Source organism: Ambystoma mexicanum, chromosome 3q (assembly GCF_040938575.1).
Source record: "Ambystoma mexicanum isolate Mex_15411 chromosome 3q, UKY_AmexF1_1, whole genome shotgun sequence".
NCBI lineage: Eukaryota > Metazoa > Chordata > Amphibia > Caudata > Ambystomatidae > Ambystoma > Ambystoma mexicanum.
In genome coordinates, this window is record NC_090926.1 from 178,467,963 (window position 1) to 178,480,672 (window position 12,710).

At 49.6% G+C, this 12,710-nt stretch overlaps 1 protein-coding gene across 1 annotated transcript in view; it reads left to right on the forward strand.

The window, feature by feature from the left end:
- The first annotated feature begins 3,098 nt into the window (after window positions 1-3,098).
- LOC138581824 (transmembrane protease serine 12-like) overlaps window positions 3,099-12,710 on the forward strand; it is a 1,241,011-nt gene continuing 1,231,399 nt past the window's right edge. The window contains exon 1 of the mRNA XM_069652823.1: window positions 3,099-3,345. Coding sequence (XP_069508924.1) covers window positions 3,246-3,345 — 100 coding nt within the window. The 5' untranslated portion in view covers window positions 3,099-3,245. The remainder of the gene's footprint in view (window positions 3,346-12,710) is intronic.

The following is a 12,710-nucleotide window of genomic DNA, read 5'->3' on the forward strand; positions in this document are numbered from 1 at the left end:
CAACAACTCTCCCATGTTGGGCAAGGGGTGCCTGTCCACCAACACACATTTATTTAACTCACGCATGTCAACGCATAGTCTTAAATCTCCTGAACTTTTCTTTACAATCACCACTGGAGAGACCCACTCAACCCCCCAGCTCTTTCAATCACTCCTGCATCCAATAACTTCTGCAACTCTTTCTTTACACTGTCCCTCAAAGCAAAAGGCACAGGCCTGAGTTTCGCCACGGTGGGTATACTGCCCCTTTTTAACACTATCTGGTGTTGAAACCCTCTCACTTTACCCAACGACTCATCAAATACTTTCTTGTACTCCACATATACCTGCCATGAGTTGAGGGTACTTCGGATACCTGCAATACCTACTCTGGGTGATTTGGATCGAGTCTGATCCCTAAGTTCTTTTGCTCTCTCCACCCTAACAAAGATTGTCCCTTCTTGGTAACATACACCTTGCCATCACAGCTTTGTCCTTTGAATTCAAACCTACTCCACACATAACCCAATAATTCAATGCGATCTCGGTTATACCCTCCAGGACTAATGTCGGGCTCTGACAACGCAGACACTGCCCCATTCATTTCACACTCAAATGCACTCCTGGACACTAGGGTTATTTTTGATCCTGAGTCAGCCATCATGGACACTTTACATCCGTTTACCGTTAACACAGCATAGGGACGTTCACAGTCCACTGGATCCCCACCATTGGTAACTACATTTACAGTATTAACGATAACATTTTGTGACGGCATCACAACTTCATCTTCTGATGACCTCCCATCTTCTTCCTCGTCTACGTATAGCACTTTCCTTTGGGCTGACTGTCCAAATTGGTAGTTCTTGCAGCATGACACAAAATGTCCTCTTCTTTTGCATTTGGAGCATATACTCTTTCCCCCTCGGCACACAGCGGAGGATGCAAAATGTGTTGCACTGGCACATCGATAACATAGTCTTTCGTCCTTCCTTTCCTCTTTCTTTTCATACCTCTGCATCGAATCTTGATTCCTCTTTTCTTCTGGATTACTCCTCCCCGACTGTCTGTTTCTTCCTCTCTTTTTGTTCTTTCCTTCACCCACAGTCAACACCTCCGGCTTACTTTCTTTGGACTCACCTCCTTCAGTTTTGGAGAGCTTGGCCACACATGCCAGGGAATGTTCTACGCGTTTGGCCAAGTCCAGTACCTCGTCTAAATTCGGCTCATCTTTAAGCCATAGTTCCTCCCGTATCTTATTCGACCGACAATGAGTCATGAATTGATCACAAATATGTTCGTCGAAATTTCCTTGAAACTTGCATGAAAGGGCTAGGTGTCGCAACGCAGTCACATAATCCTCAACGGACTCACCATGGGCTTGTGTGCGCATTCGGAAATTGTAACGTTCCAAAATCGTGCTTTTTTTGGGTTGAAATGTTTATCAAGCTTCACCAAAGCTGACTCGAACTCATTTGATTCATCCCCACTTCCATCACTTGCTAGTTGAGGGAGGGTGTCAAAAATCCTTTGGCCTTCGTAACCCAAGAAATGAAGTAATAACGCTAACTTCCTTTCGCTGGAATATGCCGTTCCCCCGGCTGCCTTCATATAATGCATAAAACCCTTGCGCCATTGGGGCCAGACAATCTTCGCCGCGCCTGGGGTAGGCATAAATATGGGGGGACCTGATATCCCAGGTAAAGCTGCCATATTATGTGCTTGGCGTGATCAGTCTTGACTATGTTTATTTCCCCTTCACAGTAAAAGAGTCCCTTTAACAGCACCTCTGATGTCTCTCCCGGAATTTCCTTGTGTCAAACCACACAGGTATACAGCATGTGCACCTCTCTTCCTGCACTTGTGGTGATGTACCAAGGATTGCTGATCCTTCCCTGATTTTCGCTTGCTCCCCTATTAGGTGACAGTTGGTAATCTCCCCAGCCCTGAATCCTCTTTTCCAGCTATTGCGTGGAATACGGTAATGCAGCTCCGGCGCGCTGCTCTATCAATTTCGCTCTCCGCCCCCTGCGTTCGGATCCTCGGGGCCTGGCAGCAGGGTGGGTGTCAGGCGCGAGAGAGGAGGAAAGGCCGTAACAGCCTCCCGCTCCCGAATAGCGGCATTAAACTTATAAAATACACTTACTGCTGCGGTGTTGGGGATATGATGGGATTCCTCGGGCTCTGCACGGGGGCCGCTCGACGCTGGGGCAAAGCGGAGCGGCCCTCCCAGTATTGTTCTCCCAGCGCCGGGGTCAGCTTTTCTCACGGGGACGGCGGCGCTCGCCGGGTGCAGGGACCTTCAGCTCCCCGCAGTGGGCCACTCAGCGTGGGGTTGGCGGAGCAGCCAGCGGGCGGTGCGGGCCGGTCCTTCCCGCTGCGGCGGTGCACATGAGCGTTCCTCTCCGGAGGCACACGCAGGGATCAGCGAGGACTCCACCACAGGACACTCGACGCCAGCACAGGCGGAGTGTACCTCAGGCGGAGGAGCGCAGGGAGCAGGTTCACAGGGCCACGCTCAACGCTGGGGCTCGGCGGAGCGGCTATGGCTCGCAGCAGGGGGCCTTCCTTTCATCTGCCTGCCATGGTTTCACATCCCATCCTCGTCGCCATTGTTATGAAGATGCGGCAGAGGCAGGTAAGTTTCATATAAGCATTTATTTAGGTTAGTAAGGAGAAAGAAGACCCCCACGCTAATGGGCTCCCTTTCCTTCAGCTCTCTCCACCAACTGACAATATTAGAACAGAAACAAGAAACTGAGAACCAACATTCTATGACATCATAAAGGATACCATAAGATGTATGAAGCTACTTACAATACATCTCAGACAGGAAACTTCCCTGTCCTAGGAAGAAGCAACACAACACTTATAAACCATGAGAGAGACAGGTTTGCTTGCATGCAAGCTGTGGTTTAGTACTCTGCGGGGTTTAACGTAGATCTATCTACCTGGGAAGTTCGCTTAAAACTAACAGAGTTCATCCCAGGGTAACTCGAGCGCCAGCTGTTTCTCGGTCACAAGAGCTCCCACCTCCTATCTACCGCTCATCACATTGTGTAACGTAACACGCGGCCGCTAGGCACAGGAGACAGTTGAACGTACGAAACATGGAAATTAACGTTGATGTCACGTGACGTCTATACGCTGTTAAGGCCAGTTTCTCTTGCTTGGTCGGTACTCGTTAGTGCTCTGTTAGTTTAGCTTCTTGCGCTATTAAATTTAAGGAACGCGGCAGTTTTCCAGAGTACGGAATGATATAAACCATGAGCAGACTAATTAAGAAGGGCATTTACTTACTGCTGTTTCTTTTGAGCGGACTTGACCTTTATCTTGCGGCACCTTCAAATAACTCGAACGCCATCGGTAAGCAACATAATCTTCTTTACTAACACAACTTGTAACTTTTGAAAACCTTTTCTTGTAATTGTATTAACAAGCTCGATTATGTAAGCACATTATAGACAAGTCCCGGTGCTAGATGGCGATACGGGCCGTGCACTCCCTATTCAATCAATAGTGTATCATTATAGTTACTGGAAAAGGGCCTGCTTTACACCCTCATCCCAAGAGAATCCACATCACCAACGTGAATCATCCACCCCTGGAATAAAACTTGAACTCTTGAAACTAAGCTCTCGTGTTATTTGGAGACTTCGAGGTAGTGGTGGAAGTAGAAAAAATGAGCTAGTGGTACCCTGGCTGTGTCCAAAAAGGAGGGAGTGGAATGGTCGGACCACTGGGACGGATGGCCGGGATGGGGGGAGTGGGGTTTATGGGTGTTGGGTGGGGTTGGGCAGGGTTGGACCAGGATCACAAACTTTGGCTCAAATTATTCAAAGTCTACTGTAATAATGTCTTATAAAGTTTACTTGGAGAATACACAAATTGCAAAATAAAGTCATAGGACAACATGTAAATCCTTATAGCAACATGTTAAGCAAAATTAATATCATTACAGATTTAATTTTCCCATCCTGAATGGTAAACTATTAAGTTCCAGAATGTTACATAATGCCAACCTAAAAAGTTTAGTTAACCCCACTGTATTTTCAGTGATTGAGGACATGTAATAAAAGAAGCATAATAAACAAAGATAGATATGAAGCTCCTGTGTCACAAAGAAAACATTTGATTAGTGACTTAAAGCAACTTTATTTTTTTTCATACCAAAATACTCGACATCATGGATATAAACAAATCTTTATATGGGGGCTTTGTGTTGCTCATTTTAATCAGCACAGATTTGTAAGGTAACCGTTGCTTTGCAAGCTCTTTTATTTGGAAATGCCCATCGTGCATATGACAGGCTCTGCCACTGATGAAAGAAGCGTGTTTGCAACCTGAGCACCTTAACCTGCAGAGCCATGGACGCTGTGTGTGTCTGCCTAGCCGAGACTTTGGAAACTAGCAGTGCTTGAATATCGGCCTGACCCGATTCTATAACTGGCTCGGGAGAAAGAAAAAACGTCCAAACGCGTTTCTTGAGCCTTTGAACTAAAAAGCAAACGATCCAGTGGTACAGGGTACCAATGATTTATATTACATTTCCATCTCTGCCTCTAGGTCTCCAAAGTACACAAGAGATTAGTTTCAAGAGTCGGAGGCTCGGACTCTACTTGCTTCATAATTAAACTGCAAGAGATGAAGAAAAAAAACACAAGGGTGAATGGGAGGGATAATATTTGCCTTCTTGTCTTTTAACAGATTCCAAACCTCCACTCATATTTGTGAGGGGGCTTAGCGATTCTACTGAAAGACTGGAGGCTTTCTGTTATGAAGTTTATTGACTTTTTGAGCGAAAAACAATGAGACCATGAAAACCATTAACAAACATTATTGGCAAAAGCTTCCTATATAACTCTCTCATCTCCCTTTTCCTACTCCCCTGGCCCCATCCCTCCTAATTCTACAGTCCACCCTTCCTGTTCTAGGCAAAGTTTCATGCTCAGGTAAGGTTCAATTATACATCAAACCTTCTAACATTTCTATGGCCTGGCGTTATCTTCCGTACTTATTGAAAAAAGGAAGCTCTCACTCCTCTGTTATCACTAGTCTCATCAATCAATTTCGTAAGGTATTCCATGGAGTATATATTGTGCATCTTTAGTAGCCATTCCCCCTTCATTGGTATTGTGCCCCGCTTCCATTGCTGTACTGTACTTTAAGCTCGTAGCTGCTATCAATAGTGTGTTAGACATATTCATGCTTAATTCTTCTCCCTCGCCACTGATTCCCAATAGAATCAGCATTGGTGAGAAAGGCCTATGAATCCTGACCAGCTCACTTTTCCAGGACACATCCAAAACTTCTGTAGCGCAGTACATTCCCACCACTTGTGCCAAAAGTTCACAGACCATGGCTGCATTTCCAGCAATTGGGGTTAACCCTTGGGTACATTTTCACTAGCTGTTCCCTGGGGTTGTGCTATCTATATGGAAGCTTAATTGCCTGCCACCAATATCGTAGGAATATGATGGCCTGTGATGACTTGCAGTACATCTGAGACCAAAGTGCATCCGGTATATCAAAGCCCCAATCCTTTCCCTAGCTAGCCCTTGTATTAATCTCCCTTGGCTGTTTGGCATCAATAATTACTGTACAGGCTGGCAATGAGGCCTCAAGTTTCCCTCTTTTAGATCAGAATTTTGTTGAATGTTGTCAGTTCCCTATGGAGGTTATCTCCCCATTTTGGGTCCGTAAGTGCCCCTTTCAGCTGTATATAGTGAAATATTTGGAAGTTCCTGATCTGGAGGTATTTCCCCAGTTGTACCACTGAAAGAAATTGTCCCCCATTCCACAACTGCCCTGCCTTTTCCAGGCGTGCCTCACACCACAACACAACTGGAATCCCAGAGGCTCGTTAATAATGTCTTTCAGCAATGGGGCTCATATTTTGCATAGAGGTGAGGGCCAGGATGTAAGCCGTTGCGTGATTCTCCCCTCCTTCCATATATACCACAAAACCACCAACACAGGGTGTTGTGCGAAACCAAAAGGTGTTTCACCAGCTGGTCCTCGGGGACTTGTCATCCAGGTGGCCAGGACACGCCATCACTTTTGGATCCAGTTCCTGGGGTGGACCAGTGCAGGAGGATCACCTGGGTGAGGGGTCTTTGGGGAGTGGGGGTGGGGTAGCCGATGGTGAGACACAGTATTCCCCCATTTTTTGTACATCCAACCCCTCCTATTTTGTAGGATCCAATGACCCAACTCCCCCCACTTTCTCCACAAACACTAAGCCAAGGAATAGGGCGACTGAGAGTAACAAGACTAACTCTTATAAATCGTACTGAACATGTCCCACTAATCGGATCAGGCAAAGTCAGGCACTTGACTTAAAGTGCATACACCAGATTCCAATTAGCTCTCTTCACAGGGATAAAAGGCAGTACCTAAAGACACACTCTGAGGAAGGTAGAACACGAGTACGACCAGAACCTCCAGGGTGAAGGCGAACCTACTGGAGACAGAACAAGGGGCGAGCGCAGTGCGCCGAAAACCCCAAGAGTTCCTACAGGAGGTTGTTGCCTCCACAAAGCTGCGAAAGACAGTTGGAGAATGCCATATCCCAATATTGAAGACTGCATTGTGTTCCGAGGAAACAAGTGACCCTCCCGCGTGAATGACAGAGTTGGGGAGGTGAACCATGCCTGTGGTACTAACCTTGAGTCATGAATTGGAAAGCGAAAAGGAAGAGAAAACCACACACAGCCGGTGAGTTGGCAAGCGACATGAGAGACCGGTGTATGCTAAGAAAGATTGAATTTTGCAGCAATATATCGCAAGTGAAGGCTGCACGCGTGTGAATGAGATGCAAGGAAAGGCAGACCTTGGAAAGAACATTAAAGCAAGAGCAGCTGTGGTATCAGCGATACTGAGTAACAGAGTGGTCAGACGAAAAGGAGTAGCCCACTCGAAGCTCTATGTGAAAGGTGTATTTTTTTAGATGAAAAAAGTAAATGAACTGTGAAAGTGAACAAAGTTAGTCCCGAGAGAAGGGGGACAGGAAAAGCTGATCAGTGAAATTGAAGTCAAAGTGGTCCTGCAGTGGTCTGGAAAAGAAGCCCTGCACATTCGAAAGGTTTGGGGAAGGGAGCCCCGGCAAGTGTTGTGGAACTGTGTCAGGTGAGGACAAAGGCAGCGAATATGGCAAGAGAAATGTGCACAAAATCACACAGTGAATAGCCTTGAATCAAACAATTGCACACAGGAAACAAGACTCATGTATAGTAAAACCCAGGAGTGCAAATAGTGTGACAACAATACAAATATATGAAAAGGGATGTGGGGTAAGCACCTAGAAACTCTTTATGACTGCAAGGAAGGTCGGCAAGCTCACGTAGAGGGCAAGCAACAACAGGATCTGTGAGCTAACACTCTTGATGGTATTGAATAAGAGAACTTAAAAACAGTACTCACGAGGACGAGCAATACCACTTGAATGTCAGCAAGCCCACAAACCCTGTTGATCAAACAGGGACCCAGAAAGGCTATAACAGCAATGGGAAGATAACTAAATACATAAGACTCAAGACAAGGGGCAAGTAGGAATAGTGAGGAAAACATAGGCAGTCATTCAGGAGCTAGCTACAACAGCACACCACACCTAATAATCAATGGGAAATACATGCAGAAGTTCAAGGGAAGACATGGAATGGATTCCAAGAGAAAGTAAAGGAGCAGGAGCAGGGAACGAAATTACAAAGGCAAACTTCCCCCACCCATCCAAGGAAAAAGGCAGGAAGCTAAATCTATAAAGAAGAAAGACTAAAACATCAAGGTTACAGCAGCGAAGGACAAAGTCAAAGAAAAATAGAACACAGGCAAACTAGGCTGCACCAAAAAGGAAAGCACTAAGAAAAGCTGCCTGTAAAGAGAGGATTACAGAAAGGGAATCTAGGAAGCAGAAATCAATTAAGGACATACATTCAAATTTCAGGGTTAAGGAGCAAGGAATAGGAACTAGGCACAAAGCTAAGAACCAGGAACAAGGGACCAGTAACAAACGGGAACACTGCATCAATGACAAGTGCTGGACAGAAGCAAACTGATGCTTTTAAAGCTGCTTAACAAGCACACGCCTCAGGTGTGCTGCTTGCTGCACCTGCAGCCACAGGTGTTGCCTATCCTCCACCCAACCTTGTCCTGCAAGGGTGGAGATGAAGCAGTGGGCCAGGCATTCTGGGAAGCATAGTCATTTTATTAAAGAAGCATGCTGGCTGCCAAAAACCTGGAATGGATCCGGAAGGGAAGTAGCTTGGAAAATAGGGATTTAGCGTGACCAATTCATCACAGCACTGTAGCACAAGGTTCGGAGGAAAAGTCCAGTAGGGAATAAACCCCAAATCATGCCCCCAAGTGGTGGGAACGGGAGCAAAGGGAGCGAGTCGTGACAAACTGTGCAAGGCCTGAGCCCGGCAGAGGGGGACCAACGTTGAACCTTTGTTTTCTTTGAAGAGGTCTGAGCCCGACAGAGGGGGACCGGTGTGAACTTTTGTTTGCCTATAGAGATTGCCTTACTCTGTGATATGATATGATATGGCATTTGTAACGCTCCTATACACAAGTGTTTCAAGGCACGACGAGGCAGGGAGGGGTGTGTAAGGGGGGACAGACAGTGATCCTACTAGGCCAGGTGTCATTCAGATCGTGCAAGTGCAAGGGTGGAGGGGAAGGGAAAGTGCAAGGGGAAAGGGAGAGGGGAAAAGTGCAGTACAGGGTTGGTAGAATACAAGATAAATAATAAGGGCCCGCTGGTGGCAAGTGCAAGGTAAGTGCAGACAAGTGCTGGGAGGGGGGGCTGTAGGGATACAGAGACAGTCCCGTAGTGCAGGGGTTGCCAGGGAGGCAGTGCAGGTGAGAGTGGCTGGGCTAAGGACCGAGAACAGTGAGTAGCCCCGTTGCAGATTCAGTGCAGTTTCAGTAATTAGCAGGGGAGAGGGGGAGAGAAAGCAGAAGCAAAGAGGAATGTTTTGAGGTGCTTCCGGAACCGGAGATGGTTCTCCTCAAGTTTCAGGGAGTCAGGAAGGCTGTTCCAGCGGGAGGCCCCTGCTGCGGAGAGAGATCTACCACCAACTCGTTGTGCTGTCTAAACGTGCGGGAGGAGAGCTGATTCAGCCACATTTATTCTTTGTTGACCACTGATTTTCCTTTTATATACATACCTCCTTTTAGAAATTCTTTTGTACAAGAGATAGGGCAGGCATTAGGTTTTGTTAGCACAGGCCATTCTGATTTAACAGACCCGACTAAGACTGTTTTCTTTATTATTTGATGGTCGAGACGACTTCCATCCTAGTTCTAGGGCAACGCAGGAGATTTTCCAAACCCCATGAAGTTAATAAAGGATTAACAAATTGTCAAGCCGATTCATGGAATAAATGTGCGCCGAAAATCCCGGCGCAGAGGGGCCAATGCGTGCGCTGCGCCGAAAATCAGCGCAAAGCGCAGGGAAACCAGCGCACGTCGATTCATGGAAGTCCCTGCGCAAGAAAAGCAGAGGACGTGCGCGGAAAAAACGCGCGGCGCAGGCCGGCGCACAGGTCAACCAACGTCGTGCGCCACGGCCACTGCGCCATCACTCCGAGCGCAGCGCACAGCTCTAAAGTAGGCGGGACACAGGGCGGGACACTCGGAATGGGGAATAAAATGGGGCACAACACTCGGAATGGGGAAGAATGTGGGCGGCACGGGGAAAGTTCAGGAGGCAAGTGCGCGGAACGCCCACACGCTCGCATACAACACGTATTCATGGAATAGAATAGGGCAAAAAAGCGCACGCTCAAAGCAGCGCACAGGCACAAACAGGCACAAACACGACCGCCACAAGAAAGCAGGCGGTAGCGTGTCTGCGCCTGCAAGAAATGTGCGCTAAAAGGCGCGCCAACAAATAGCACCTATATACAGACATGACCAATGTACAATACTGTTGCCCTCCAGGACAAATGACGTACAAAGGGGTACCCACAAACACAGACACGCGCAGAGAGAAAAAATAAACGTGTGCGTGCATACCGGGGTGCGCGGTAAGTTCCACACGCGATATGGGCGGGTACGTGGATTGCAGGGGTGCGCGGGAAGTTCCACACGCGATATGGCAGGGAACGTGGATTCGAGGGGTGCGCGGGAAGTTGCACACGCGAAATGGCAGGGAACGTGGATTCGAGGGGTGCGCGGGAAGTTCCACACGCGATATGGCAGGGAACGTGGAATCGAGGGGTGCGCGGGAAGTTGCACACGCGAAATGGCCGGGTACGTGGATTGCAGGGGTGCGCGGGAAGTTCCACACGCGATATGGCAGGGAACGTGGATTCGAGGGGTGCGCGGGAAGTTGCACACGCGAAATGGCCGGGTACGTGGATAGCAGGGGTGCGCGGGAAGTTCCACACGCGATATGGCAGGGAACGTGGAATCGAGGGGTGCGCGGGAAGTTGCACACGCGAAATGGCCGGGTACGTGGATTGCAGGGGTGCGCGGGAAGTTCCACACGCGATATGGCAGGGAACGTGGATTCGAGGGGTGCGCGGGAAGTTGCACACGCGAAATGGCCGGGTACGTGGATAGCAGGGGTGCGCGGGAAGTTCCACACGCGATATGGCAGGGAACGTGGATTCGAGGGGTGCGCGGGAAGTTGCACACGCGAAATGGCCGGGTACGTGGATTGCAGGAGTGCGCGGGAAGTTGCACACGCGAAATGGCCGGGTACGTGGATTGCAGGAGTGCGCGGGAAGTTGCACACGCGAAATGGCCGGGTACGTGGATTGCAGGGGTGCGCGGGAAGTTGCACACGCGAAATGGCCGGGTACGTGGATTTCAGGGGTGCGCGGGAAGTCCCACACGCGAAATGGCCGGGTACGTGGATTGCAGGAGTGCGCGGGAAGTTGCACACGCGAAATGGCCGGGTACGTGGATTTCAGGGGTGCGCGGGAAGTCCCACACGCGAAATGGCCGGGTACGTGGATTGCAGGAGTGCGCGGGAAGTTGCACACGCGAAATGGCCGGGTACGTGGATTGCAGGAGTGCGCGGGAAGTTGCACACGCGAAATGGCCGGGTACGTGGATTGCAGGGGTGCGCGGGAAGTTGCACACGCGAAATGGCCGGGTACGTGGATTTCAGGGGTGCGCGGGAAGTCCCACACGCGAAATGGCCGGGTACGTGGATTGCAGGAGTGCGCGGGAAGTTGCACACGCGAAATGGGCGGGTACGTGGATTGCAGGGGTGCGCGGGAAGTTCCACACGCGATATGGCAGGGAACGTGGATTCGAGGGGTGCGCGGGAAGTTGCACACGCGAAATGGCCGGGTACGTGGATAGCAGGGGTGCGCGGGAAGTTCCACACGCGATATGGCAGGGAACGTGGATTCGAGGGGTGCGCGGGAAGTTGCACACGCGAAATGGCCGGGTACGTGGATTGCAGGGGTGCGCGGGAAGTTCCACACGCGATATGGCAGGGAACGTGGATTCGAGGGGTGCGCGGGAAGTTGCACACGCGAAATGGCCGGGTACGTGGATAGCAGGGGTGCGCGGGAAGTTCCACACGCGATATGGCAGGGAACGTGGATTCGAGGGGTGCGCGGGAAGTTGCACACGCGAAATGGCCGGGTACGTGGATTGCAGGGGTGCGCGGGAAGTCCCACACGCGATTTGGCTGTGTGCTACCAGGCATTACCTGTACACCCTCCACGGCCCCTGCAGGCAGCACACACCACAGGGAACTACCCTGCACACCTGCTCATGTCTCCCACCACCCCCACCCCCAGCACTGTGGGGAACCTGCCAGCAGGCCCCCACCCATGGCCAACCCATGTCTCCCACCACCCCCACCCCCAGCACTGTGGGGAACCTGCCAGCAGGCCCCCACCCATGGCCAACCCATGTCTCCCACCACCCCCACCCCCAGCACTGTGGGGAACCTGCCAGCAGGCCCCCACCCATGGCCAACCCATGTCTCCCACCACCCCCACCCCCAGCACTGTGGGGAACCTGCCAGCAGGCCCCCACCCATGGCCAACCCATGTCTCCCACCACCCCCACCCCCAGCACTGTGGTGAACCTGCCAGCAGGCCCCCACCCATGGCCAACCCATGTCTCCCACCACCCCCAACCCCCCATCCACCTGGGGCACCCTCCACCAGGCCCCCACCCATGTCCCCCTGGCCCCTGGTCCTGACGATACACAATAATGGCAGTAATGACCAGCATACCCAGCACAAACACCCAGGCAAGGATTGCATGCACCCACATAGTGAATGCAATCACATGACACAACCCCAAAGGCAAGTATGCAAAAGAACACATGTCCGCCACACACACATACACAATGGGTGCAAGTCAATGTCAAAACCCATATCATGGCATGTAAGAAACCAAAGAAAAAATGACACAAGTGTAAGATAATATTCAAATGTATTAAAAAATAAAAATCAAGTAAACTCTGACAACTATCTGGTAAAGCAAATAAAAGGTCCATGTCCGGGAACAAAAATGAGAAACCAAAAAACAAAGGATAGAAAAATGAATAGATTTTGTCCAAAGTAAACACATGTAGAATGAAATGAAAGATAAACCATTACGACATGGTGTGACCAATATGAAAGTAAAAAAATTTACCTCACAAAAAATAACTATATTTACAGGATTGTTCAAGGGTCCATGAGCCCAACACCACAAATTAAACCTAATACTAACTATTTAAAAAAATATGTACAAAGAAGTGGCCATTGTCCAAG